A 27,929-nucleotide genomic window follows, 5' to 3' on the forward strand; every position below is an offset into this window, starting at 1 on the left:
TACCGTCCTCCAAATACAAGAATGATGACAGCGACATCGTGACAATGGATGCGCCTCGACAGCACATCGGGTTGCATCACAACTGCGCCTGCAACAGCAACATCAACAACAACAAGCTTGAGCTTCTGCTCTCTCTCAACTTGATCGGAAGAAGCGGCATGACAAGGTCCTCTATCTCGCTTCGCTCTCCGCACAATTGTTGATTTCCCAGGTGACTCTAGCTAGGGACTCCTCCTCACTACATAAGCACCACTATGGCTCCATCCCTTTCGCCATACGGACAACTCCGTCCTGCGTACACATCCGAACGCCTCGAAAGGCGTACAGTATTCTGTCCATGCGAATCCTCCCACCAAACCCCCAGTCACCGAATCTGTTAGTCAGGGCCAGTGTCGCATCTCACACCCATGACACCAACGGCTTTTGACCGAGATCCAAAACCCCCTCCCTATAGCCGGCAAATGCCCCCGGACATGGCTCGGTGGGCAGGTCTATTCGGTGCCTTGTGCAGAATTTTGTCGGTAACCCGTAAAAAGTGACGACTCCTCGCCCGATCCGCCTTCGAATTTCCTTTCCCCGTGTCCCTGCCTTCTCATTCTATCTCTCCGGGCAAAGAAGTAGGGAACATGGCAGATAGCGCACCCATTGATGTTGCTGAGCCTCGCAGCGGTCCGCAAGAGATCCGTCCCCGCGATGAAAACGAATCCGAAAGGACGGTCAACATTGAGGAGAGCCCTTCCACTCTGCCGAAGTTGGACGAGCCCCCTCCAGACGGCGGATATGGCTGGGTATGCGTCGCTTGCAACTTCTTCATCAATGGTAAGGATGGCCTTTTTGTTTTGGTCCATGTGACCGAGTTTCGACTCACCTCTCTGTGTATTGGCCAAGCCCGATTTGAGACCCGGGGTATGCGACTAAGTATCAAGCACGAGAGATCTGGAGATTAGCACCATCACGCAATCCGAGGTTGAAGCATTCTCTCGCCTCGAACCACCTCGACTGGGCCACCAATCACTAACAAATTGGCGTACAGGACACACCTGGGGAATCAACTCCTCATACGGCGTCTTTCTCTCCTACTATCTCAACAACAACTATTTTCCGAACACATCTGCTCTGGCGTACGCTTTTATCGGCGGCCTTTCCATCTCCCAGGCTATGCTCGTTGCCCCTCTAGCCACACGCATCATTCACCTCTACGGTTCCAAAGTATGCCTTCACCTGGGCGTATTCTTTGAAACCCTCTCCCTGATTGGCGCTAGCTTCGCCACCCGGAAATACCAGATCATCCTGGCCCAGGGGTTTTGCTTCGGCTGGGGCATGGGATTTCTGTTTGTGGGCTCCGTTGGTATTATAGCGCAGTGGTTTACCAACAAACGCAGCGTGGCCAATTCTATCGCCGCGGCGGGTTCAGGTCTCGGCGGATTGATGTACTCCCTCGTAACACAGCGAATCATCGATACAATGGGTCTTCCTTGGGCATTTCGCATCCTAGGAATCTGCTCATTCGCAGTCAATTTGACTGCGTCAAACCTCATTCGTGACCGCAACAAACAAACGGGTTCGCGCCATAAGGGATTTGACACCAAAATCCTCTCCCGACCCGAGTTTCTGCTCGTCCAAGGTTGGTCCTGGTTCAGCATGTTCGGTTACACCATCCTGCTCTTCTCACTGCCTGCCTACGCGCGTTCAATCGGACTGAGCGCAAAACAAGGTTCAGTCCTCGGCGCCGTCTTGAACTTGGGCCAAATGCTTGGACGCCCTTTCATCGGTCTATCTTCCGATCGCTGGGGCCGGATCAACCTTGCTACGTTCTTGAGTCTCTTGTGCGGCGTTTTTTGCTTCGCCTTCTGGATCCCCGCCGAAATAGTCTCGTCGCCAATGGGATTGTTGTGTTTCTTCGCTATTGTTGGTGGTGCTTTAGCAGGGACTTTCTGGACGACCATTGCCCCCGTCGGCGCCGAGGTGCTCGGCCTTCAGGATTTACCTGCAGGGTTGTCGCTAACGTGGCTGCTCATGGTTCCACCCACGACGTGTGCAGAACCGATTGCTTTGGAGCTTCGACGCAGGAACACCGAGAATTGGATATACCTCCCGCCCCAGATTTTCACCGCCTTCATGTATATTGGGGCAGGACTGTGCCTATGGGTGGTCAGAGGATGGAAAGTCGGCGAGTTGAAGTGGAAGGCAAGATTGGTGAGGGAAAGAGAGCGAAGGCAAGAGAGGATTCTGCTGGACGAGAAGCAGTCTGTGACGGAGAAAGATGGTGCAGGAGGATTGAAAATGCAGGACGAGAATAGGAATGAAACCGATCGTGATGTTGACGAGGTCGAGGTCCGACAGTTCATGAAAAGGGAGATTTGGGGGCCGCGGAATCTCCTCAAAAATATGATTGCATGGCAAGTTGTGTAGATATGTATAACGACCCACTGCACCGTAGCCCTCTCTGGAAATCGGTCAAGGAGACAAATAAATTCTTGTAAATGTTAACGCGAGCTTGATGATGCCTTTACTTCCAGGTTGTCATATAAGGTCTGACAAGGTTGTGTATCCGGAGTTACGGGGATCAGGCTTCACGATCCCTATCTGCCAACAGGGCTTTGCTGGCTCTGATCACATTTGCGACACGTACTCAAGTGCTGGGACAGATTAGGACTACCAGCGAAACTGGAATATAAAAGAGTGGATAGAGTTCAATTGAGTAAGATCTAAATACTACATAGAAAGAGCAGGAGCAACAGATAACAGAGGCAGACCGACGTGTCTTTGCTATGCTCCATTTCCCCGTCGCTCAATGCCAAAGGACAAAACGAAAGAATTACGCAGTTTCTGTCGACTCCGGAAACCCCTGGTGCCACTTCTCAGCTTCTTCTGTGAGTCTCCCACCTCGATGTCTCCCTCTTATTCGAACTGGCAAAACATGCACACTGCATCGGAGTCAAATGTGACAGTCGAGCCCTCGTCGCTGCTGGTGCCCGACCCCACCACCGTGCCCAGGTCACAAGCTACCTTCCCGTCGGCATCATTGCCAATCCGAGTGGAAGTGAAGAGGCACAGGGCCGAGGTGAAGAGGCCTGACGCCTGGATGTCCGAGTTGCGGAGCACGGCGCTCGAGGTGCTGAAGCCGAAGGCTTCGCTGCCGGACGTGGCGCCTTCCACGATCGACACGCCGAGGGTCTGGGTCTGGCCACTTGTGAGCACAATGTCACCGACGTTGACGCGGACAAGGGAGGCAGATTGCTGGGAAACAAAGATATGTCAGCAAGGCTCGTTCAATGGGTATGCCAGAAAAGGGGATGGAGCGGCATACACGGGCACGAAGACCATGCTCGGTAGCAGAGATGCCGAGAGCGAGAGCCAGTGTGCCCACAGTGATGGTTGTGAATTGCATTGTTGTGAAAGATTCCTTGCTTTTGAAGGGTTGATTCTTGAAAAAGGGAGTTAAGGCGTCAAGAGGAGGGAAACAAAACGAGAGCTGCCTGATTTGTTTTCGTGTGGTTTGTGTGTCTGCTGTGTCATGAAGAAGAGGAGAAGAGGGTTCCAGAGTCGAGGGGATGCCTTTATATACCTTGATTTCAGAGCCGTGGCGTGCTACGTGTCTGTGATTTTTCTCACCTACCGTCCCGAATCTGACGCATTTGATCAGCCAGGATGATCAGCTGGGCGTGCTTGGAGAGTAGTCATCAGAAGGGTATGTTTGCCATAGCTCACTGAGAATAGGACAGTGGCGCCCATATCTCAGTGTCTGTCGCCATGGACTATGATCTCTCGTAAACGATGCTGTCGGTGGAGCCCTGACATAAGTGCATCTTGGTTCATGTGCAAGAATAGCAGTAAATGGCCCCCGTGCCCCGTCGTCTTGTGCTCAATGATTCTTTTTCGGTGGCCTCGAAGGCCAGCAGTGCACCTTACCTCCTCGGGGTTCTTGGAAACAAGGGGCGGTGAGTTCGTGGATCTCTCAAAAGTAGGTGGCCAGCATTACAGTCCCGAGAAATATCAGTCTAGATCGATGGTAAGTTTTGCTGTCGAAAGCAGTATACCTCGTATCAGGTATATTGTCAGTCGTAGGTGGGAGCACAAGACCGAGGCGGGGAGGCGAGTGTGATGCTTGGCGCGTGGCACGACATAAGAAACTTGTTCAGGCCAAGAAGCTGACTCCTCTTCCACCGCACGGTCGAAGCATCTTCTATACAAAGAGCTTCTCGACATTAGCTTGGCATCTAGGTGAGATTACTCTGGATGGAACGTGTTTCTCAGAGGATGTTCGTTGCTTACCTACATGATGATTCGTATTATATGAGAATAGACCTCAAATATGAACCACGAGGTGAGAAAAAGATTCGGGCTTCAACTTCCAGCTGGATCCAACGTTTTTCAAACCTCAGCTCGGGTTTCAGAAGGATTTGTCAAGCTGCGGGCTGTTGAATCCGTTTGATGGTTCGGACGAAGCCTAACTGCGGCAATGACTTTGCGGCAGAAGAACTGCACCCCTTGCCAACCATGGGACGTTCACGAGTTCCTGCTTCTGCCTCTCGGCCTTCCTGCCCGATGATGCCTAGCCTTGCTATAGATCCGGACGCGACTCAGAGCTTTCGAAGCAGTATTGGGCTGTCGGATGTGCCGAGCACCTCAACATGGAGCCCAGGACATACCAGCCTGGCGTTCTGTGCAGGTGGCGGCGGATACGTGTTTGGAGAAGCGTTCTTTTGAACTTCCGGCTGGAGGCAAAGCCCTAGGGAACGGCAGAAAACATAGATGTCCAGGCAATATAATGATGCAAAGTTCGGATCTGGGTAAGACGGGCCGGTTGCCAGAGGGGCTGCAGCCAACGACGGAGTCGAAGCATTTTCGAATGTAGACTGAACCACCATGACGAGCTTCGAGACGAGCATCTCTTAAGGAAAAGCGAAGGTCTGCTCGTCGACACTTCACCAAATGAGCGGCTGTTTTGTTGATCCCTTTCGTTCCCAAGGCACTTCCCGACGTGATTGGTGAGGTCTAGATGAGATATCTCTGGGAAAGGCCGTGACCAAAGTGTGTTCGCTTAGAGGACCTTGAGGAGATGGGATTAACTGATTTCCCTAAATCATTTGACGAGTTGCAGAAAATCCGCGGAGTTGCCACCGAAGCCGGGAGATCGAATAACGGGGGACTCCTCTATTGAGTATTGCCTGGAGACATATGTAACCCATTCCTGCCCATTTCCTGTGTGACAAATTTGATGCAAAATGTAAGCATAGAGTTAGAGTACGGATCTGATTGCACCTTGGGCACCCAAGCCATTGGACAGCAAGGAGCGTTGCCAGTTACAGACTGGAACTTCAGGGGAAGTTTCAAGCTTGATTGACTGATGGGGCCAAATGGGGCTTAGCCTGGTGCTCAGCCTGGTGCTCAGCCTGATGAGCCACATCAGCCTCGGCCTCTCGCGGTATCGCGCATATGCACTGTCCAAGACTGTCCTATGTAGGCATTCCGTCTATGCTATCTCGCACCTCCCCCATTTTCTACCATTCATGACAGAGACACAGACGCTTTCACGACATTACAGAGCTCGACCAGCGACTGAGCAGGAGATTTGTGGCAATGTTGTCCTCGCGCCATGCTTCCGCGAGTTGTACATTTCCACAGAGACGGGAGCCACGAGAACCGGGCAGGCCGACCCAACAGCCGCCATAATAACGGGAACAGCTATGGGACTAATTTCAGCCAGGCGTCTAGTACAAGGTGCATTTGCCCGCACTGAAGCCTTTTGGCCTCTCCAGGTCTCGTTACTGACGTTACTGACGAAAACCCCACATGCAGCAGTCGAACTTCCAGCTCACGGACCTCCGAAACAGGCCAATGGCCGCTTGCACAACATTACTTCCACTCCCGAACAACTTCGTTTAACACCCCGGACGGACTGTGGCATTCTCTGCCTACATTCGACGACCGTCAAGATGTCAAGATTGCCATAATATGTGCCCTGCCGAAGGAGGCGGATGAGGTTTTCGCTGTCTTTGACAAACCGGGGGATGATAAGAGACAATTCACCAAGACCGCCCGCGATAGGATTGCATACACTATCTGCTTCGTTGGGGAACACCCTGTTGTGGTGGTCCACATGCCTGGTGCTGGAAAAGTCAATGCAGCGGGCGTGGCGGCGTACCTCAGTAGCAGCTTTCGCAACATCCAGCTTGCTTTGCTGGTTGGTATCTGTGGAGGTGTCCCTGGCGGCTCTGACGGCTCAGAAGATGTTCGCCTGGGTGATGTGGTGATGAGTCAGTCGATTGTTCAGTACGACTCTGGCAAGCAATATCCAGAAGCATTCGAACGGAAGCCCTCAACAACCAGCGCCTCGTTGGATCTTCGGACTGCCCTGAACCAATTGGAAACCGAGTATCACCGAGAACTTTTGCAAAAGAGGCTCTATGATCTACTAAGTGATCTTCAGACTCGTCGTTCAAAGGTGGCATACCCTGGCACAGAATTCGATCGGCTTTTCGAGCCGGCTTACCTGCACAAACATTGGAATAATACTTGCAATACTTGCAACAGTGGGGCTGGCAGGGTTTGTTCAGCAGCGCACGGCTTATCGTGTCCCAGACTTGGTTGCGAAGACGAGCACTTGGTGCCCCGTCCAGCTCCAATCCTGTCGTCTGATGGCAAAAGAGTGCCCTCCATCCATGTTGGAACCATGGGATCAGGAGACAGGGTTATGAAGTCAGGCACTCACCGTGATGCCATTGCAGAAAAGGAAGGTATCATCGCTTTCGAGATGGAGGGCGCAGGATTGATTGATCATTTTCCCTGTCTTGTGATAAAGGGCGTTGCCGACTACGCTGATAGCCACAAGAACGACGTTTGGCACCACTATGCCTCTGCCACCGCCGCATGCTGTGCAAGAGCTTTCCTCGAGAGGTTTTGGACGGCACAAGCAACGGAATACCACGGTCATGGCTATGATCCGTGGTCCTTTCTCGGCTCGCCTGATCCAATGATGGGCTCCCACCGATCTGAAGCTCCATCCTCTGAAGGTCTTGCCCATCAATCCACAATTTGGTGTGTGCCACTGCGACGCAAGATCAGTTTTGCAGGGAGAACCAACGAGCTTGCCGCCCTGGAGGCCATGTACACCAACCCCGATTGCTCGTCCATATCTTTGCTTGGCTTGGGGGGTGTCGGCAAAAGCAATCTCGCCCTAGAGTTTGCGTATTCTCTCCGGGAAAAGTCGCCCGATGTTTCCATCTTTTGGGTCCAGGCTTCGGACGCGATGAATTTCGACAATGGCTACGCGGAAATCGGTCGTCAACTAGAGATCTCTTCCATGGCAGAGCTGCAAAGCGATCTGAAGCAATTGGTAAGGCAGCGTCTGAGTCAAGAGAGCTTTGGTCGGTGGCTTCTAATTATCGACAATGTGGATGACTTCGGGTTGTTCTTTGGCGACGAGGGAATCACCCGTTCCAAGTCACTCAACTCCTTTGTTCCGCGAAGCTCTTATGGCTGTACTCTCATCACCACTCGCGATAGAAAAGTGGCTCTCAATTTTAGTCGCAACCACACTATTGAAATCCCGTGCCTGGATAAGGAGGGCGCTCTCACGCTACTGGAAACCTTGCTTGAGCCTCTCCCATCTGGTCTGGACAGAACCCTCGCCTGTTCACTCGTGGAACGTCTTAATTGTCTTCCTTTAGCGATTGTGCAAGCTACCGCATACATCAACCTCAACAGAATCGACGTTTCAGACTATGTGAGTTTGTTAGATGACAAAGAAGAAACTGTGTTTGAACTTTTGGATGAAGATTTCCAGGACGAAGTGCGGGCCCCGGGCGCGAAAAACTCCATAATTTCAACCTGGAGAATCACTTTTGAAAACATTGCGCGCCGAAGCCCCTTGGCCCAGGAATGCCTGACAATGATTGCATGCATCGATTCCAAGAACATTCCCGAGCGGCTTTTACCAGAAGGTGCCTCACGGAAGCACACGATAGACGCCATAGGACTGCTAACCGGCTACTCTTTCTTGACGCGAAGGCATTCAGATTCCGGTAGCGGTACAACCTACGATATGCATAACCTCGTCCACCTGGCGTGTCGCAGCTGGCTGCAAGAAAAGTCAGCTTTAAAAACATGGGCGCCTAGGGCGCTCAATCGCATGCTGGAGACCTTTCCCAAACCCGACCACACCAACAGATCTGCCTGGTCTTTGTACCTTCCACATGCGTCTCGACTTCTACACTCGGTTCACATTGCTGACATGGAAAATTGCTTTGAGCTCACTTTCTTGGTGGGACAGTGCCTTTTTCTAGAGGGCAAATATCGTGACGCGGCTATAAATTTCAAAATCGTTGTGGAGCATAGAGAGAAGACACTGGAGCCTTTTCACCACAACCTTCTTCAGGCTTACACAGAGTTGTCAATCGCCCTGGAACGCTGCAGTCAACTGGAAAAATCACTGGACTATGGCCAGAAAGCACTCCGTGGTTACACTGAAACATTGCCTCCAAGTCATCCCACTGTACTCACTGCCTTTTCCAACATCGCTTCGGTGAAACGAAGACAACATCGGTGGAAAGAAGCCCTGGAGTTTGATCAGGCAGTCATGGAGGCAAGAAGGACGGTTCTTGGCGCCAATCATCCGGACACGTTGAGCAGCATGGCCAACTTAGCGGCGTCCTACAAAAGCATGGGCTCTCCAGAAAAGGCAGAGGAACTTCTTCAATGTGTAGTGGAAGGTCAGAGATCGGCTTTGGGAGAGGATGATCCAGTCTTTCTCTCATCCCTGGCGCGCCTCGCCTCAACATCTCGCTATTTAGGCAGGCTTGCACTCGCTGAGGAGCTTGCCCTGGATGTGTTGAATAAGAGAAAACGGGTCCTTGGTGCGCATCATCCTGACACCATCCGCAGCATGGCCAATTTGGGCTCAACATGGCGGCAGCAAAAGCGGTGGGAGGATGCCGAACGTATTGAAAAGGAAGTCCTTGCATTGCGAATCGGCATCCTGGGGGAAGAAGATCCCCATACTTTGACGGCCATGGGAAACCTTGCAGCTACCTATCGCAGTTCAGGCAAATATGCCCTCGCGGAGAAGTGGGATAAAGACACGCTGAAGATCAAAGAACGGATATTTGGCCCGAACGACCATTCGACTCTGACTACTATGTCTAGCATAGCTTCGACGTACCGGAAGTCCAACCGAAGGGCGGAAGCAGACGCACTGAGCAAAGAAGTGCTGAAGCGCTGTCGCCAATCAATGGGGGAATTGCATCCTCAGACCCTCGGCTGCATGGCTGAAGTTGCTTACATTTCCAAGCGAGAGGGGAAGTTATATCTGGCGGCTTCCCTGGCCAAAGAGGTGATAAAGGGGCGAGAACGCCTGCAGGATCCTCAACACAAGCAGGTTCGGGAAATGAGACATCTACTGTCAAGCGTGAACAGGCAGCGCAACCGACTCAGAGGGAAGAGAGAGCATTCGGCGGGATAAGCGAATACCTTTGAACCCCCTTGCCGCCGACAACAAGCGTTTCGAAGGCACTCGTCCTGGGTTAGATTCAGTAAGAGAGCCCTTGGCGATGATGACACAATCCCGGCCCAGGAGGAAAGCGGCCGGAGATCAAGAGTTCCTCGTGCACAAACCCCAGCCAGTCCACCACGATGTTTAGGACTAGTAAGCGTCAGCAGTCAAGCCGCCCGAGTCCGCTTCAGTCTTGCAATTATGGATTTCATGACGAAGCTGATCCACAGAAGGAGAACAAAGAGTGCAAAAGATGGCTCCTCGCGACGGCAATCGATCAAATGCGAAGGATGGGAACGAGCCATACAGTGAGCCTTGTCGCCGACATTGTCATCTATTACACTAAAGGATCGTGTGAAATTATTGTGCCAGCCATAATCTATCCTGGTCCTGCCGGGATTAATTTTGACTAAATCAGACGAGAGACGACTGTTATTTCTCGGGCCTAGACAAGCAGCCGTTCGGTCTCTCGTTAGTGAGTTGCCGTGCTTGCTAAAACTTGGAAGTCAGGCGATGTGATCGAACTTCTGTCGTTCAAAGTCAAGATGGCAATGGCTCCAGCAATCTAGGGAATGGTTTGTCACCTTGTTGAGGGCTGCTCGTGAAGTAGCGGGCTCCGTTCATCTGGCGCTAGGTGGTATGAGACGATCGATGAGGTGTGAGAGCGAGTCCAAGTATTCCAGCCTTCGAAATGTGCCGGAGTAGCACAATGTTGTTTTCCCAGTTTGGCCAGCCTCCGGTCCCTAACCGTGAAACAGATGGCCATGCCGATCAAGATGATCTGCATTGTCCCTACGAGCACGTAAACGATCCACGCACTCCAGCCTGCCACGTCGACTCGGAGCATCAAGTTGATTCCAAATATCCAAGTGTACTGGCCGGTGGTGTCGAGCTGTCAGCCTCCAGGGCGCAACACAGCAACCAACGGCAGTGAAGAAGACCTACAGGAGCCATTAAACAGAGAGACACTGGACTCAGACTTCCAAGATGTCCCAGGTGCCATGTCGTCCGGACCTGGGGAATCCATTAGATGCACGCAAAGACTGTAACCCACGCCTGTGCATAGCAGGGGAAGCGGTGCAAGATAATGGCTGACACCAAGAGGACGGCAAATGCGAAGCTGCATGCGGCGATGAGGACTCTCCATGCCCGCTTTGCTCGCCGGAATGTACGGTCGGGTCCCGACAATGATGGTCGACGCCCGTGCAATTCTGCATCGGCCTCTTCCTCCGAGTAATAGACGTACATGAAAAGGCTAGAGGAGTTTTCAGCATGATCCCACAATAGAGTAGGCGATTAAGAAGTGCTTTGCAGGTGCAGAAAGCTTACACGATCCAGAAGCATGCAATGCCAAAGATGACCTGGAGCATTCCGAGAAGGCTACTGATGCAGGCGAAGCGCGTGTTGGTCCTGCAGCAACCGATGTCAATTGCGCTAGAGGGGAGCATCATGATATTGCCCACGGCACACACGCCTGATAGAGAGCCGAGAAGGATATAGTATGTCGACAAGCCCTCTGCGGATCTGCGCGAGATGATCCGGCCCCATTGTGGAATGTAGCAGATGAGCAGCCAGCCCATCAAGGAGCTGGGCGATATAGGATTAGTACATGCTTTCACCTCCTGTCCTTGTCGACCAACAGACAGACGAAGCATACCAGGAAACGACGAATTGGGGTATGGATGGCTTAGCGAGCTCGTCACATTGGTCGGGCTCAAACATCCGAGTAGGTGGGGGATCCATGTTTGCTTTGGATCCACGGCCCAGTCCAGCACAACAAGGTCGATGAGTCCAAATCTGGCAGAGGTTTATCGAAACCAAAGATCTAATGAGACAAGACAAGAAAAGGTAAGCAAATGCTAAACAAGGACGTAGAACACACGAAAAGAAGGAAGCGTAAGGGGCGCAGAGGGAGCAAATACCCTGATAAGAAGGCATACAGGCGCATGTGCGCCGCGGCCTCAGCTATGACGAAACCCCTTTCAAGCCCTTTTGAAGCAGCCGGTTGGCTGGATGTTTGAATGTGTTATGTATGAATGATGGAGATGCGCATCGTCGTCATCAACAACCATGCTGTGTAACCTGGTTGTGATGTAGGTATGTACTGGGTATATCCATCGAAGATCCATGTCCACTGTTGCCAATAAGAAGGAACTGCGATGCCGAATCAATGCCAACTAGAAGCGCTCTGTATCTTTCCAAGATGTTTAATGGACAAGGCTGAGCCGAGAGGAGAAGAGAACGGAACCTTGGTCTGACGTCCTTCTGAACCACTTGGTTACTTCAACGGGCCTATAGTCACCGTGATGACTACTCGGAGAAGCGGGAAACGTCGACCTCACCCGCGACCTCAACACGGCATCCCTTGGAATGCAGGATGGAGCTGACCGAGTGGGCAAGGTATGCTCAACAGAGGACAAGGGACCATATATAGATTGACTCGCGAGCAGACGGCACTAGCACGATGGGTTCGGGGCCTCAGCTGGAGCACGTCCCTCGTAGTGGAACTGCTTGATCGGCTTCGTATGGTTCCAGCATCTCTGTACGATAGCTAGATCCTCGTATGGCTCATATCAACAGTGTATACCTCGTACCTATGGCGATGTTGCAGGAAGAATAGCGTGATGAGGGCAACAGGGAATGAAGACAAACTTCGCCTCTGGGGCCCCGGATCTGCGTGGGCAGCTTTGGCTCTCGGTTAGCAGCGTCGCAGCTGCGGATTTGGTCGCTCTGGTACAAGGGATCCGGTACATCCAAGGCAATACAGTTGCTGTTGCCGTGTGCTGTCGCTGTCTCATTCATCTTCTTCTACATTCCATGCGTCGTCTCGCCTAAACATGAGAGAAGGCAGTCTCCGATACTGGCTCCGATGAATCAAATGCCCTTCTCCAGGAGGAGCTTGTACGACCACGCCATTGAACCACTTTTGGCAACATTCAACCGCCGCACCCCCCTCCTGCTGCTCTCCGTCTTTTGCACCTTTGCCTTATTCGCATGGTATAGATCAGCCCGTGGATCTGCGGTCCCGTTGATCCACAGCGACTACGGTGCCTATGGCCGGAAGAGCGGGTTCGACGGGACATGGAACTACCAGAGGGACGCAGAAAACTTGATGCTGGACTCGCAGCAATGTGAGCAGGCCTTTCCAGGTCTGTTTGAGGAAGTCAACCGACCGGTGAACGAGAGGATGCACAATCCCATCACGTTTGAAGAGATCGATGCGATGCGAAAGCAGAATGGTTATGTCCGCGCCATGATCTACAACCAACAGGTATGCAACCACCACTTTGGGGAACGTCTCAATGGCGTCCTCTCAACTGCCACTGTGTTTCGGTTGCTAACTGCTTCTGCTGGTATAGCTCTACGTTATTGCGACTGCAGGAGGCATATACTCGCGCGAGATTGCCACCCTTCATGCCTTACACCGCGCTATTCTCACCTCTCCCGAGCCCCTTCCCAACATTGAATTCGCATTTAACACAGACGACCGCATCCCCTCCGTTCCTTTATGGGGTTATGCCCGCCGTGCAGAAGACACACACATCTGGCTTATCCCAGATTTCGGCTACTGGTCCTGGCCCGAGACGAAGGTCGGCTCAATGCGCGAAGTCCAGATGAAAGCCGCCCTGACGGAACAAGTCGAGGGATGGAGTTGGGGCAAGAAAAGGGGCAAACTTCTTTGGCGTGGCGCCACTATGGGACTAGAACTACGCGAGAGACTGATTCAAGTCACCACCGACAAACCCTGGGCGGATGTCAAGGCTCTGAATTGGCATGACAAGGAGTCCATGACCCACGACCTGAAATCCATGGCCGAACACTGCCAGTACAGGTACCTCGCACATACCGAGGGTAACTCGTACTCCGGGCGCCTGAAATATCTCCAAGCCTGCAAGTCGGTCGTGGTCGCGCACAAGATGGACTGGATCCAGCATCACCACCCACTCATGCGGTCCAGTGGGCCCGAACAAAACTACCTTGAAGTCGAGCGCAGCTATGAGGATTTGGAGCCAAAGATTACATGGCTGCGGGCTCGCGACAAGGAAGCCGAGCGCATTGCTGCGAACAGCGTGAAGACGTTCCGTGAGCAGTATCTCACGCCGGCGGCGGAGGTGTGCTACTGGCGCAAAGTCATCTATGGCTGGGCCCAGGTGAGCTTTGAGCCCGAGTTTTTTAAAATCGTCAACGGATCAGCGGTCTGGAGGGGTCTCCCCGTGGAGTCGTATCTTTTGGAACGGAGGTTGGAGTGGGATCCTTATTAGTTGTTTATTCTTTGGCACGAAACAACATGTCTGAGTTGTCAAAGCAAAGCCCAGGGGTCGGGCGACACGCGTCCAAATCTTGTATGCATCTATGAGCCGGCGGCTTTGTATTGTACATATATATTTAGCTAGAAAGGAGCATGCAGTATACGATATAAAATACACCTACTTTTATTTGCGAGGATGAACTACAGTAACGAAAGGGACGTCGTGAATCGAGTATATGCATTACTACTCCATTCAGCTTCGGATCAGAGAAACTGGGATTTTTGGAACATCTCGCCCGTGAGTGACAGGGACGCGAGCTCTCGTTGTCTGCCTCTTGTACTACACCAGCCCGTAATCATCTACACATAGGTATAGCTATATCCTTGTTCAGCACCACGCACTGCAGGGACAAGAACAGGAACCCAGACAAGGACAAGGCAATAGAGAAGGGGTAAATGCGAATGCCAAGTTGGGTTTCCCTGATCTCGTTGATTCATTTTGCGCAGAGATCTCTGTATCAGCAATGGACATGGCGCAAGAAACTTTTGTGCAACTTTTCCGAAAATAAGTCTCATCGTCTCTTGGGGATTTGACACGGCCACAAGATAGAGTTTGTTGTCTTCAATCGCTGAGGGTGTAGACCGGAAACGAACCTTCTCCCGTCACATCATCATGTCTCTGGGCGTTCGATGCCGTTGTTTGTCACTGGGCCAGCTTCGCTGTTTCGGCCCTGACAATCTCGCGCACCTTGTCTGGCACATCTTTCTCATTCTCTTCGAGTGCTTTTCCCAATCTCTCTCCCAACTCTTGAACCTCGCTTTCCTTGGCACCCAGGCTCTTCAGCTCCAGCAGACACTTCAACGCAAGCAGATACTTCTTTCTTCTGAGGTGAACCTCAAATCCAGCCTCCTGCGCCTCCATAACATCAGGACAAAACTCCAACAGCGGACCCAGAAATTTCATCGCGTCCTTCAAAGGCTCCTTCGTCTCGACAAGAGTCTTACCAAAAGGGTCGGGATCTTCCTTCTTGGTTTCCCCTTCGTCAGCTTTGGGCGTGGGTTTGCTCGCCTTTAGCGCGGCCTTCTTCTCTGCGTCGGCCTTTTCCATTTTCTCTTGTTCCCTTTTGGCCTTCTTGAGTGCCTTTTTGCGGTCCGCGGCGCTCATTTCTCCCGTCTTGTTTATACCATTCACAGTATCCATAATTGGCCCGTGTACCAAGTCAGGGTTGTCAAACAGCAACAGATACGCTTTCACTGCGGAGACGGCCATCTTGGAAAAGAAGGGGTGCTCTCTCAGTCGATCCTCCCACCGCAGCATGTCGATATACGCCCGTATCATGCCCTTGCGAAGCGAGAAGTTGTGGAAGTCAAATTGATCTTCTTGCCAGAGGTCAAAGATACCGAGGATCTGGTGAAATCGTTTCAACGCAAGGCCGAGTTTCCGTTGGCGCAAGTAGGACTGCCCGTCTTCCGCGAGATACCAGATACATTGCATGTCGACGAGATCCCCCAATGGCCCTCCTGTGCGGTTCTGTGTGAATTTACTTGCGGTCTCGAGGGCTTTGTCATTTTGATCGCAGCGAAGTTGGTACTTGGCGCATTTGGTGTTGATTGCACGGTCTTTCTCGTCGAGTGAGCGGGCGTGGTCCATGATCTCGGCACCTTTCGTCAGCTCCCCTTTGTGCTTGTACGTACGAGCTTTAACTGATTGGAAGTCAACAGATTGGGGGTCTAGGGCTATACATTTGTCGGCGTAATCGAGAGCTTTGTCGAGGTCGCGACTTAATTTGTAGTTATAGTGCTGGGCGAGGAAGTAGAGAGCCGAGGATCTGAAGCGTGTTTCTTCTGTATCCCCATTTTCTTTGGCTCCGTTGGTCTGTGGTTGTAGATGTCCGGAAACATAACCCTCCACCAACCCCTGAATAGTGTCTCTCTTCGATCCGTTGGTGTAAAGGTGTTTGATATTTGCAAAGGTCGAAGGAACTCCTTTTCGTAGCATCCTCTGGAGGTACTGGTCTGCTGCTTGTTTGAACTCTTCCCCCGATAGAACATCCAATGGTCTCCGACGGGGAAGGTCAGCTTTGGGGTGTCTCTCTGCCAGCTCCTGATATGCCTTGTTGATCTCCGAAACGGGGCCATCAGTTAGCCCTCTGGCAGCGATATATCCATCATAGTATGCAGAGTCATCCGGGTTACGCTCGAGCAACGCGGCGTATGCTCTCTCGGCTTCGGCTTTTCGGCCCAACCTGGCCAGATAATCTGCCCTCATTTCCATCACTGCAAGGACATCGGGGCTCTTCTTGCCCACGGCCTCCAGGTGATCTAGCGCCTTCTCGAGTTCGCCCGACTCTGCAATGACGTAATTCTTGTAGAGCACGGCTTCCCAATGCTCAATGTCTGACCTGGTCGGTTTCGCCTTGAGCGTCTCCTCATAGGTGGTGAGGACATTCTCTGCATCCTCGTAATTTCCCGCTAGGTGGTGGGCGATGGCTAGAGCTGTCCAGTTTTGCCGGAACCCCGGTTTCTGCTGCAGCATATTTTTCCGGCTCTGGATGTAGCCTTCATAATCTCGCATTTGAACCTGAAGATGTGCCAAATCTCTCTGTATGGGCGCGGAGTCGGGTTCTAACCGCAGCGCGAACCTGTATGCCTTGATAGCCTCCTCATAGTTCTTCACGCCGCGGTACAATAAGCCGTACACGTGCCAGCAGACATGCGACTTCATGTTGTTGTTGAGCGCGATTTTGGCCAGGGCAAATGCTTCTTCGGTGTGGCCTTGATGGCTCATGATCAGGGCCTTCATGGCTTGCGTGTCTGCATGGTTGGGAGTTTTCCGTAGGATTTGTTCGGCTGCCTTGAGACCTGTATGGGAGTGAGCTTTGTGTTTTCAGGACAGTAGAGCACGAGACCCGCACCCTTTTTGTATTGTTTATTTTCAAAGTTGCGCACAACTTGCCTGAACAAGGCCGCATCTTTGTGGCTCAGTTGCGGTTGTGATTGCGCCATGTTGGACGTCAGAGTAGGCTGGCTTAGTTACTAGGTATGGCAGGATGATCCAGAACGGGCGAAAGTGTGCTGAGGCTTGACGCTGTACAGGGTACGGTAATGTAGAATCAGGATTTTCAAAGAGTGTCCAAGGTTAAACCATGTTCAAAGAGAAGGGAGTTACGCTATAGTCCACCGCTCTGCAACAGCGACAAGGCACCGAGACCACTTGATGAAGGGCGGATATTGTGGAGTCGATATTCCCTGCTCAAAGTCAAGTCTGCAGTCGACTGCGGCTCGGAATTGACAGCCTCGTCAGGCTTGGCGTTGTCACCATATTCTGTACTCGGTTCAGCCTTGCCAGGGACCTATTAATATGATTGTGAGACACTTCGTCTTGGTCGTCCTAGTTTGAGAGTGTGTGACGCTGCTTTTGTGGCTTGGCGCAACGTGGATTCCTTGCCCCTTCTCTTGCTTCCCCCCCTCCCAAAAAGGCTGCATCTGCCATCGCCGTTTCGGGCACCAAAAGGGAAAGGGAAAAGGAACCAAGGCTGATCTCTCTCCAAGACTCCAACACGCCCATCTCTGTCTCCATCCGTCACAACCTTCGTCGTTTCCCCTTTACTCCCAGCGGGCCCATTTTCTCTTCCACTGCGTCATGTAATCGCTTCAAATGAAGTGACACCCTTGCTTTCCTCACAACCATGTCCGTCGTCTGGGAATCAACACCTGTCCAATAACGACACGATGCAGTCATCAGCCGTAGCAGGAGCCCAACGGCCTTCGCAGTCTCAGCGTCGACAACAGGATTTCCCGGATTCAATGTATTCCCAGACCCAACCTCCGACCATGAATCCCACAACGAGCTCCGCCTCTCAGCCAAGATCGTCTTCTGGCTCAGGCCGTTCGCAGAGAAGCGCCAATGTGAGTGTCTCTTTGTCTAACTACGGGTGTCTGCTCTGACTCGAGCAATCTCCAGCCCGACAAGCAGATATCGCAAATAGAGAAGAGCGTCACCCATCTACTCGTCGCCACGAAACAACTTCTCGAGACATTGACGCAGTGGTCGCGTGGGCAGGCGCAGGAAGAGGAGGTTTCGGATGTCTATGTTCGACTGGGATACGAGTTCAATCTGGCCTGCCGCGCCTTCAATTCAATAGGTGTCGAAACTTCCGACCTCGGCCCTGTCCCTGATCTCTTGCGGAATATCCTCGAGGACACCCTGAGCCAACCGGCTTCTCCTCAAGCCCTTGACAACTATCTACCTCGTATCCGCGACATCATTATCAATCTTCTACATGGCCTCAAGAGGAAGCAAAGTCGACTACGAGGGCGGACCACCAAGGACGCCTCAACGACATCGCAACCGAGACCACCTACTACTCCAGGCAGACAACCTAGCGTATCTACAACAGGAAGCAATGAGACTGGCTTGACGCACATGCTCGACGATGTACCCAGCGCCACTTCGAGTATGCGTGCTCAAACACCTCCCCAAAGCGGTGCAACAGCCGATCAGCCTTGGGTTGCGGCAAACACTCCGGCCACGCAACCGCCAAACCGATCATCTATAAATAGACACTCGATGCGACGGGATGTTGCTCCCCAACTACCTCAGTCGGATTCAGGCTCGACAATATCTTCAAGCACTCCTCAAAACCCACCCAGTCTGCCAGTCTATCAGGACGTTGACCGGTCTCCTACCGTTCCTCAGATCAATTTCCCACATCCTCCCCCGCCACCGCCGAAGCAAGCAGATGCCCTCACTAGATTACAGCGTGGCGGAGATTTGGAAAGGCGAGCCTCAAGAAGATTCTCAGCCTACCAAATCCAGAAGCATCTTGGTGCTTCACCTAATGGTGTCCCGGTCATTCCTGCCGCTCAAAATTCTCCTATCCCAAACAGGGGAAAGGAGGTGCGCGAGTCTTTGACTGCTGTTCGATCACGGAGTTCCTACCAACAATCAAGAGCGAAGTCTCTACGTCAAGGGGATGTGTCGCCCAGCAGGAGTGGGACTGTCAAAGCACCGCAACGCATTTCAGAGGAGAGAGAGGAGACCCCAGTTCTGACTTTGCAGGAAGTGCCTTCAATGAAACGACCCGACGAATCCATCAACTTCGACAGCCCGACCGTAAAGACCCCAGACGAGTATCTGCCGGCCCCAAAATCCGATTCTGGCAGCGGAGATAATGTGCTGATGGGAGCAACTGTCAATGGCCCTCTCAGTCCGCCCCCGGAAGAGTTGCAGGCAACAATATCCCTCGACTCACAAGTCGCGCCAGCACCTTCCGAACACAAAGCGTCTGTAGATACAGAACCAGTCAAGACGCCTGAGACCGTTCAGCGAAGACCACGAGAGAACCTTACGCCACCGCAATCGCAAGTTCTAACAGACTCATCACCTCTGCAAGGCAAAGAATTGACTCTTTTCTTGCAGTATAGAAGCAAAATCAAGAAATTCGTTCTCGCGGACGGCTACGAAGAACTCACTATTGCTAGGTTGCAGCTTGCTTTCATTGAGAAATTTGCGTGGAACACTCAACATAACGGAGTAGACCTCCCCGAAATTTATGTGCAAGATCCGGTCTCTGGCGTCAGGCATGAACTGGAAGACCTTTCGGATGTTAAGGATCGAAGCGTCCTCGTGCTCAATGTTGAAGCTCTAGATGAAGTCAAAAAGCATATTGATGAAGGCATGAGCGGTCTTCAAAAGGCTTTGGAGGGAGTGCGGTCATTGCTAGAAGGCCAGAGTACAATGATGCAGCGATTTTCGGACCGACAGCTCGAAACCTCAAAGGAGATGGCAAGGATGTCTGCGATGCCTGCACAGCATCCAGCGCGGACCCCGACATTGGCTTCTGGTACATTCACAGCTCCGCCATCTTCCGAGTCTACTCTGCAAGAAATCCAGAACCTTCGTCGGGAGATTGCAGTGTTGCGCCAGACATATTCGACAATGTCTTCAGACTTTACTGCAGCCATGAGCGACATTAAAGCCAAGGCGGCCAACGTCAAGGCTGTTGCTGCAGAGGCCGCCAATGCAACATACAAAGGGGACGCCGGTCGGGCACATATCAACGAGGGCAAGAAACAACTCTCTGACGACTCTGAAGCACTTGTCAATCGTGTTGATGATCTTTCAGATATTGTCGAAGAGCTGCGCAAAGATGTTGTGGCCAGAGGAGTCAGGCCCCTTCCTCGACAACTTGAGGATATCAGCAAGGAGATCAGCGCAACCGCCAAGCAACTGGGGAAGGTCAAAGAATTTGTCAAGCGTGAGAAGCCCATCTGGACTAAGATATGGGAACAAGAACTGCAAGTCGTCATGACGGAAAGAGACGATCTGACACAGCAAGATGAGTTGATGAATGATCTCGACGGCGATCTTGAGGACATCACAAATGTCTTTAAGCTCGTGGAGGAAGCCACAAAGCAGCAGAATTTGCAGAGCGCCAGTAGTGGTCGCCATCCCTCAAGGAATCTTGCCTTTGATACGGATGTTGATCCCCGCGAAGCCAAAAGTGGTATGCTAGATGAAGTTCGAGCTTTACAACCGAATCATGAAAGTCGCCTTGAAGCAATAGAGCGAGCGGAGAAAGTCCGTCAACGAGAGCTGGAGAGTCGAAAGGTTGGCGAATTCCAACGGGAGGTCGAAAAGTTTGTTGAAGAGGGGAAGTTGAAGAAGACAGGCGGCATGGATGAAGTGGAACGTAGGAGGAAGCTGAAAGACGAGCTGGCGAGGAAGGAGAACTGGGAACGACAACAGGCTAGAGCGGCTGAACTGGAGAGGAAACGGGCCGAGGAGGCGGCGGCAGCGGCAACAGGGCCTCCAGCTGAGACGAACGGCGCAATACAGCAAGACTCAGAGCACGATACCTCGCAAGAAGAGGAGACGGCATTACAGAACGCGAAAGAGGAGGACGTACCGTCGCCTAAAAGAGCGAATTCGACAGAGCCGGCCCCTGCGGTGGTGAGAGATGATTTTGTCGAGTCAATGTCCGCGGGGGCACCACAGTTACCAGAGATTGGAGTTGGCAACGAAGGAGAAAGTGAGAAGGGACATGGTATGTCTTTTTTCCGTGATTCTATGAGTGAGGCTGGTTGATGGCATTTCCACATTGTAATACGACTACAATTTCTGATTCAGCCTATTTTCCATCTCAACCTCGAGTATATTTGGGATTCGGTACTGATTTCTGTGATTCTGTACTTGATAGATTCTACCACTTCGGCCGGGAGCGCTGAAGCAACCGAAGACGGAGCCAAGAAGAACGCGAGCGACGATCACGAGCAGGAGGAAGGCAAAAAGGAAGACAGCAAGGCAAGTGGGAATTGGTGGCAGCCGGCTGTATTTTCCAGCTGAGAGCTGGTTCAATATTGTTTGCAAGGATCAGTTGTTTTTTTTTTTTTATTATCTTTGCATCATTTGGCAGGCGTGGAGTTTGCGAGCTTCTTTTCTGTCTGTTGATTCAATCGCATAATTTGCCCCCAGATATTTGAATCTGCTACCTTTATATTCTTAACGCGGAAAAGGTGTTGGTTGTTGTACAGTTGCCATTCTGTCTGTCCTGGCATAACCACCAAGCAGCTAGCCCTTTCTTTTTGACGACTGTCGGGTTGATGCTGGGGATGAGAATGGGAATGACTCGGTTCGCAATCGCCTCCCACGGCCTCCATTCTCCGTGACGGGGAGACATTTGCCATGTACCACTTTCTGAATTTTAGGCCCGGAGGTTCTGGACCGTGTCATTTGCGCTCCCACCCCTTTCGAAACTTTCTTGATAGTCGGGACATCATTTTGCAGGCAGCCGTTGTTCGAGAAGGGAAAGGAACACTGCAGCTGACAAAATTGTTGGCGGGCGACGCTGTCTGCAGGCCAATTGATCACGCAGAGATACTCGAAGACTGCAGAATCTCGACGCAACATCCCTGTCCAATCCAAGGCGGTCATCGTAGAAGAGTGCTTCGTGTATGCAGGGGAGAGTCTGGGGCGAAGAAAAAGATAAGAATGTCCCCCTTAGCTCATCCCGAGGATTTTCTCCTCGGCTAATTTGATAGCCTCCTTCGCCCTGAGCTTCACTCCCTTACTGAGTGCTTCTTTGCTCAGCTTGTCAAGAGGAGCCATGAAAGCTTTCGCAGTAGCCAGGAGGGCCACTTTCTTCTCTTCGCCATCACTCTGCCCAGACTCGTCAACGACCTTTTGAGCCGCGCTCAGTTGACCGGCAAGCTCTTCAACCCAGATGTCTAGGACATGTAGCCTCATTCCATCGGGGACCTTGCGCTCGCGGGGACTAAGGGGCCAGATTTCCAGGATCTGGAGTTGCCTCGCAATTCGATGTTGTGATGCCGGTTCCCCCGTGCTTACCAAGCCGAGCGTGAGGTTGAACAGTTCCCGCACAATGAAACGCACAAGCAAGAGGACTTTGTTCATGCGCCACTGATCAATCGAAGACCATTCTCTGCATACCGTTTCCCAAAATGCTGCCGTCCATGTATCTAACCATGATTTGCTTTGACTGTCTAATTCATCTGCGGTGGACTCGCGGTCTTTTTCGTTCATGATTCTGAGCGTTCCAGCAAGTTCGGCAACGAGACTTTGGACCGAGAGCGCATACCTGCTGTCATGCATGTAAAGCCCAACGTAGAAGCCGCGCCAGATTTGAAGGCATTCGGTTAGCGTTAATGGCGACGAGGCGCTCTGATCATTCAGGTAAGTCATGATGGTATTGAGACATGCACGTCGGACAGATGCTTCTACGTCTGAGAGTCAGCGGACGAGGATCAACCAAGTCAGAAACCACTATGCTATGTCGCAAGAAGCCGCGATTTAGCAGGCTCTATTCTAGAACACCTACTCCTTCCTCAATGCTTCCAGCGATGATGAGGTTGACAGCGTTTGATTCAAATAAAAAAAGATGCATATCAACACTTGGAAAAGGGGTCAACATACCGCTACTTGCAAGATCCTTGACCGAAGGAATGGTCGCCGCCTCGGCGTGCTGGGCCATGGCCATCCTCATCGAAGTTCCTGACGTGGGAAATTGATCTATGTGACTATGAAAGAAGCAGTAGTCAGAGGTTCAGCTGCATGCTCAATTGACCATAGATCTATCCTCGAAATCAACGTGAGACAACGACTTTGGGGTGCAAGTATTAGAGCGAGAAATATGAAGACGAAAAAGTTTCATCTTCGAATCAGAGGTGGTGAAGTCTTGGCGCCGGCGATAAGGCTGTAGTGACAAGGCTGGACAAGGCTGGACAAGGCTGAGCGAAACTAGATTCAATTAATTCACTTTTATATTTCCATTCCTTCGGCCATGTACAGAAAGCGAAAATCTACTAAATCTCCAAAAAATCGCGTCTATGTGTACAGAGGATGGGGTTAACCACCGAAGGAGTCTGCAAACCCATCTCTACCTCGCCTTACTGTTGTGTTAATCAACACTATACGGTGACCTCGCACATTCGGAATCGTTGAAGTCATCCCATTCATCCCGAGCGTCCTCCTCTGGATTGTACTTGGTGGCAAGGAAGCTTCCTGATAATGCACGGTTGTATTCGGACGATGGCCGGCTACCGGGGTGACGGAGGTAGTCCATGTAATGCTTGCTGTTCGATTTCCCGGTCGTAGAATCCATGCCACTTGTGCCCGGTCTCGACGGAGAAGGCGTGTAATCTGCGAACCCGCCCTTCCGTGGGTTGACGGGCGTTTTCTCTTCGTCAGAGAAGCTGTGAAATCCATTCAAACCGTTCGCGAAACCCTTGTCGTCTGGTGACATCGGCGTGACCCAGGTCTTGACAGTATTTGTCCCTGACATAGCGCGCTCAAGAGCATCATTGACAGCCGATAATGTCGGCGTGTTGGATTCTCCGTGTCCATTTAGTCGATCGTGGGCGTATTGTGGGCTCGGCGAGTCGGAGATTCTCCCATTTGTTTGTACAAACCCATCCTTTTCATTGTCAAGCATTATCGGCGGGTTGGGGCTTTTGTGGTTCAGGACGGTCTTTTCTTCTTCCTGTTCGACAAGTGTTTCATCCTCTGGTGAAACTAGCTCATGGTCTTGCTCTTTCAACACCTCTTCTTGAGAATCCCTATTTCCCTCTTCGGCGGGTAGGAGAGGCAATTGAGAGTCGCGGGCTTGGTCGGGCGTGTCCTCAACCCTTTTTGGCTTGATCGGAGGGTCTTCGAGTTTGAATTCACGCTTAGATGAATCCCCTGATTCTGACCGAGTCTGTTGCTGGGGTCTGGTCTTTATAGGAATGTCGATCTGTCTCGGGTCGCTAGACCTCGGCTGCTTCGAAGCCTGATCCTCGACTGCACTTGACAAGGTCGCAGGTTTGGTCTCTGTTGGTACTTTGGTGTTCTCAACAATCACAGCCATCCAGACACCGATCCTATTGTCACTTCCAAGCAATGGCGTTGCAGAAACCCAGCAGACTCTGCCCTGTCCTGCGTCTTGGAGTTTGTTCCCTACGCGGGTTACTGTCCCGTCGTGTCGATCGCCAGCTTCGAGCAGCAAGGTGATCTTTGCCGAGACGGGAACACCAGCGTAGAAGCTCTCTTTGAGCCCTTTCAGAGTATTTGTGGAAGCAGCAACATGTGATAGGAATGGGTGCTGGATGATATTGCCCACGCGTCGCCGTAAGACAGAGGACACAAAGATGATTCGGACAGAAGGCGCTGGCCTGACCAGCATGTAGCTGTCGTAGACGCCCGGCAGCTGTCCTGACAAGCCAGATCGTCCTGACTGACCAAGTTCCCAGATCTGGTCATCGTCTTCAGCGAATTCTTCGTCGGCGTTTTCTAAATTCACATCGGTATCACCAAGAATACGTCGAGTGACCTTGCGGGCGCTTGCGACACACTGTTCGTCGTCTTCCCTTGATGCTGAATCAGACCCCTCATGCGAACGCACAACGGCGGATTCCTCCAGGTCAAACATCGCACTAAGCTCCCGCAATTTTTCCAGTGCCTTTGGTTTTTGGTGGCCTTGATTGGCCCCCCCATCTCCATTGCCGTGGGCTTCTCTTTCACGTTTCTCTATCTCCCGGCCGCTAAGGTACCGTTTCAATCCGTCCAATCTCTTCCCGTGTTCGACTATTCCTGTCACGTCAACCTGGGCGCCAATGTGATATTTGACGTTGCCTTTATCGTCGTGAAGAGGTGCAATCATCAGTAGATTTATAAACGGTCTACCGTCTCTCCGGTAGTTCAACAAAGTCTCACATATATCTTCGCCTCCTTGAATGCCTTGTCTCAGTCTCGCTACAGACTCTCTGTTCGTTTTGGGGCCTTGCAAAAAGCGACAATTTTGCCCTATGACATCGTCGGGACCATATCCTGTCTGTCGGTAAAACTCCTGGCTGGCAAAAATGATCGGATTATCCTGCTGTTTCGGATCTGTAAGGCAGAATACTTCGGACAAGCCTCGTGCCAAATCTTTTGTATAAGTCTGTTTGCCCGTAATCTCGTCTATGAGATATTCGGTCACCAATTTCACCAGGTGGTACGTGACATACATGGGAAGGGCGGAGTCGACCATAAGGCGGAAGGCAGCACTACTCAACTCCTCAAAAGCCCTGTCGAGAGTTGCTGCGATAGAAACCTTTGGATTCGAGGGGTCACCATCGTCTGAAGAGGAGGGGATTCCTTCAGCAATCGCATTTGCGTACTCAATGGCCTTGATAGCCTTTTGTGTTTCGAGATATCGCAGAAGGACATGATGATACTGCGGTCGATACCTTGTCAGAAAGGAAGTGAAGCGGGCCAGGTACTGAGGATCGCGAAGGAGAGTATTGAGATGGCCCGAAGAAAAGAGCGACTCTGAAAGTGACTCGGCTGAAGGAGGTCTGGGCCGAGAAGGAAGGGGAGGCGGGTGCAAGTCGAAATCCAGAGCAGACGACTCAGAGTTCAGCACGAGCCCAGCGTCCACCTCAGACACAGCGCGTGGCAAAGAGGACGGGCTTGAGCCCGGTTCCTGACCATCGTCCTGGCGAGGACAGTCTATTCGAGGGGGCCGGTCTGAGGGAGATGGCCTCGGATCAAAGTCGGTGGAGGCATGTGGGAGTTTTGGTCGATGCAGTGGAGTGTTTCGTACGTCGACTGATAGAGGTTGAGAGACGTCTGGCGTTGGCTGTAACTTGGCCGGCTCAGCTTTGGTGATCAGCCGAGGAGGTGTCTTAACCAAACCGTTGGCGGCAATGTTCTTTGGACCTGGCTGGCTGGGGTGAGCATCCGCGGTGGACTGGACGGTGGGTTGTTTGCGAGGCTTCTTGGACCGGCCAGAACGAAGTCGGAGGCTTTGCTTGATTCGTTCCAGGTCCATGGCGCTGGAACCTGCTTGAGGGTGGACTTGTCAAGGCTTGTCCAGCTTATCCAACGACGGATGGACCACGAAGAGAAGGGCCAGCAACGACGACCGGAGAGATGAACAAGGACATTCTCTAGAACAGAAGCTATCACGACAAGCAGACGTTCAGAACCGCCGGAGGCAATGGAGGCAATGGAGGCAATAGAGGAAATGGAGGTAAAAAGCAGGTGTGATGTGCGAGGTTGTGAGGAGCGGTGGTCTGAGGAGTCAGTAGCTCTGGTGGTTCTGGTGGCTCTTCTTGCCTGCAGCTCCGATTCGCGAAGGGCAGCCCGATGACGGTGAACAACCATTGTCAATCAATGCCAGATGGACGATGGATGGCGATCTGGTGCAGCTCGAGACGATCCAGCACATCAGCATCACCGACGAATCAATCTCATGCAATCAATGCAGGGCACTAGGGCGCTTCCATATCGGGCCGCGCTGCACCCATCAGACCGCTGAAGTGGACGGCGAGATGGGTTGGACGGGCCATGTGGTGCAAAGGGATCAAAAGTCTTGCTCGTCATGACTTTGGGGGTGCTGGCTCCACTAGGCCGGGCATTGGCGCACCTCGTCAACCAAGGCCTGTGATGCTTGGGGGGCCAACGACATCCATTTTCGAAGAGTGACCTGCGCAGTGTGCTCACTATTCTTACCGGGCAGATTGCATTCTATCTCGAGCCCCACGTCTATGTATTCTATCTTGTCTTTATCGCGCCCTCTCTTTCAACCCTCCATCATTCGCCTGAGCCTTCTCCTGTTCATGGAAGCTCGGCGGCCCATAGCCGGGTATGGGCAAAAACTTTCCCACTTGTTCCCGGTATACCTTGTATTCCGGATACTTTCCCGAAGACAAGAGCTCTGTGAGCCAGGTGCTGGACTGGAAAAGGAGCAGATAGGCCGCTGCTCCAATCCCGCTCCAATTGTACAAGGTCCCCGTGGCCAGGCACGACCACAGGTACAGGGTGACCCAGACGCCTTGCTCTGCTGCGAAATTCGGGTGTCGCGAATAGGCAAACAGGCCTGTGGTGAGGAAACCACGGTCCAGATCTGCTCGTTCCCAGCCAGGTGGTACTTTGGCCGTTTTGTGATACTCGGCTTTGGCCGCATGGTAGTTCCACTGCTGCTGGTCTGCCACGTATGATATGGCGATAAAAGTCATCATGGCGGCAGCCGCAACAGCATCGACCATATTCCAGGACCGAATAGGGCCGTCATAGGTTGCCAGGCGTTCGGTTAGCAGGAGTACGTAGGCTGGAGTCGTGATGCAGACGAGGAGCAGGGACTGTGCCAGTGAGATGAATAAGACATTGAAGAGGAACATCAAGGCAGGTCCGGCATAGTCCTTCACGGTGGCCCATCGGTAATCCTCGCTGCCAATCGAATAGCCTCCCTTTCGATAGTAATTGTAAGTCAATCGGGCCTACCGCAATATTAGCATGGCATATCAAACAGTCAGTTCCACTCCTACACTCCATATTGAGATGATGACACAAAGGACATCCAGTCTCGCTGTATGCACTCCAGCAAGGTGGGCAAAGACTGTATAGTGCAGGTTGTAGACGGTTGGCAATATTGACCACACTCGGTCTACTTGGGAGTAGTTCTTGTTTACTTCGGAGATCAACAAGAAGATGGGAGCCAGGGCAAACCCAAAAGCGATGGCGGTGATCAGAGGGTTCGTGTCGAGGTACAACTGTGTCAAAACCGTAAAGTTGGTGGCGGATGAGAAGAGCATGTCGGGGAGAGCTGCAAGTTGGGAAAGATAGGGGGCAACTGTGCGGTTGTAGTCAGCGCATTCAAGCAAGCTGTATACGACGGGTAAAGCCATGTTTGTAGTTGTGAAGGC

At 52.1% G+C, this 27,929-nt stretch overlaps 10 protein-coding genes across 10 annotated transcripts; 4 read left to right on the plus strand and 6 right to left on the minus strand.

Annotated features, from left to right (window-relative positions):
* Window positions 1-626: 626 nt before the first annotated feature.
* A1O5_05077 (uncharacterized protein) lies at window positions 627-2,412 on the plus strand (the record flags this gene model as incomplete). The annotated part of the gene is made up of 2 exons (XM_007745680.1): window positions 627-819; window positions 1,034-2,412. 2 exons carry the CDS (start codon window positions 627-629, stop codon window positions 2,410-2,412), a joined length of 1,572 nt encoding a protein of 523 aa, XP_007743870.1.
* A 489-nt stretch (window positions 2,413-2,901) lies between these two features.
* Window positions 2,902-3,391, minus strand: A1O5_05078 (uncharacterized protein; the record flags this gene model as incomplete). Its single annotated transcript, XM_007745681.1, has 2 exons — window positions 2,902-3,240; window positions 3,311-3,391. The coding sequence occupies 2 exons, from the start codon at window positions 3,389-3,391 to the stop codon at window positions 2,902-2,904; spliced, it is 420 nt and encodes a 139-aa protein (XP_007743871.1).
* A 2,208-nt stretch (window positions 3,392-5,599) lies between these two features.
* On the plus strand, window positions 5,600-9,463 carry A1O5_05079 (uncharacterized protein; the record flags this gene model as incomplete). The annotated part of the gene is made up of 2 exons (XM_007745682.1): window positions 5,600-5,724; window positions 5,803-9,463. The coding sequence occupies 2 exons, from the start codon at window positions 5,600-5,602 to the stop codon at window positions 9,461-9,463; spliced, it is 3,786 nt and encodes a 1,261-aa protein (XP_007743872.1).
* Window positions 9,464-10,519: 1,056 nt separating this feature from the next.
* A1O5_05080 (uncharacterized protein) lies at window positions 10,520-11,073 on the minus strand (the record flags this gene model as incomplete). Its single annotated transcript, XM_007745683.1, has 2 exons — window positions 10,520-10,748; window positions 10,823-11,073. 2 exons carry the CDS (start codon window positions 11,071-11,073, stop codon window positions 10,520-10,522), a joined length of 480 nt encoding a protein of 159 aa, XP_007743873.1.
* A 1,298-nt stretch (window positions 11,074-12,371) lies between these two features.
* A1O5_05081 (uncharacterized protein) lies at window positions 12,372-13,755 on the plus strand (the record flags this gene model as incomplete). The annotated part of the gene is made up of 2 exons (XM_007745684.1): window positions 12,372-12,764; window positions 12,853-13,755. The coding sequence occupies 2 exons, from the start codon at window positions 12,372-12,374 to the stop codon at window positions 13,753-13,755; spliced, it is 1,296 nt and encodes a 431-aa protein (XP_007743874.1).
* A 690-nt stretch (window positions 13,756-14,445) lies between these two features.
* On the minus strand, window positions 14,446-16,748 carry A1O5_05082 (acetyltransferase; the record flags this gene model as incomplete). The annotated part of the gene is made up of 2 exons (XM_007745685.1): window positions 14,446-16,604; window positions 16,658-16,748. 2 exons carry the CDS (start codon window positions 16,746-16,748, stop codon window positions 14,446-14,448), a joined length of 2,250 nt encoding a protein of 749 aa, XP_007743875.1.
* Window positions 16,749-17,576: 828 nt separating this feature from the next.
* On the plus strand, window positions 17,577-21,090 carry A1O5_05083 (uncharacterized protein; the record flags this gene model as incomplete). Its single annotated transcript, XM_007745686.1, has 3 exons — window positions 17,577-17,651; window positions 17,707-20,791; window positions 20,945-21,090. 3 exons carry the CDS (start codon window positions 17,577-17,579, stop codon window positions 21,088-21,090), a joined length of 3,306 nt encoding a protein of 1,101 aa, XP_007743876.1.
* Window positions 21,091-21,744: 654 nt separating this feature from the next.
* On the minus strand, window positions 21,745-22,735 carry A1O5_05084 (uncharacterized protein; the record flags this gene model as incomplete). Its single annotated transcript, XM_007745687.1, has 2 exons — window positions 21,745-22,481; window positions 22,678-22,735. The coding sequence occupies 2 exons, from the start codon at window positions 22,733-22,735 to the stop codon at window positions 21,745-21,747; spliced, it is 795 nt and encodes a 264-aa protein (XP_007743877.1).
* A 426-nt stretch (window positions 22,736-23,161) lies between these two features.
* On the minus strand, window positions 23,162-26,053 carry A1O5_05085 (uncharacterized protein; the record flags this gene model as incomplete). The annotated part of the gene is made up of 1 exon (XM_007745688.1): window positions 23,162-26,053. The coding sequence occupies one exon, from the start codon at window positions 26,051-26,053 to the stop codon at window positions 23,162-23,164; it is 2,892 nt and encodes a 963-aa protein (XP_007743878.1).
* A 736-nt stretch (window positions 26,054-26,789) lies between these two features.
* Window positions 26,790-27,911, minus strand: A1O5_05086 (uncharacterized protein; the record flags this gene model as incomplete). Its single annotated transcript, XM_007745689.1, has 2 exons — window positions 26,790-27,503; window positions 27,552-27,911. 2 exons carry the CDS (start codon window positions 27,909-27,911, stop codon window positions 26,790-26,792), a joined length of 1,074 nt encoding a protein of 357 aa, XP_007743879.1.
* Window positions 27,912-27,929: the final 18 nt, after the last annotated feature.

The sequence above is a fragment of the Cladophialophora psammophila genome (assembly GCF_000585535.1).
Source record: "Cladophialophora psammophila CBS 110553 chromosome Unknown aczJe-supercont1.7, whole genome shotgun sequence".
Classification (NCBI taxonomy): Eukaryota; Fungi; Ascomycota; class Eurotiomycetes; order Chaetothyriales; family Herpotrichiellaceae; genus Cladophialophora; species Cladophialophora psammophila.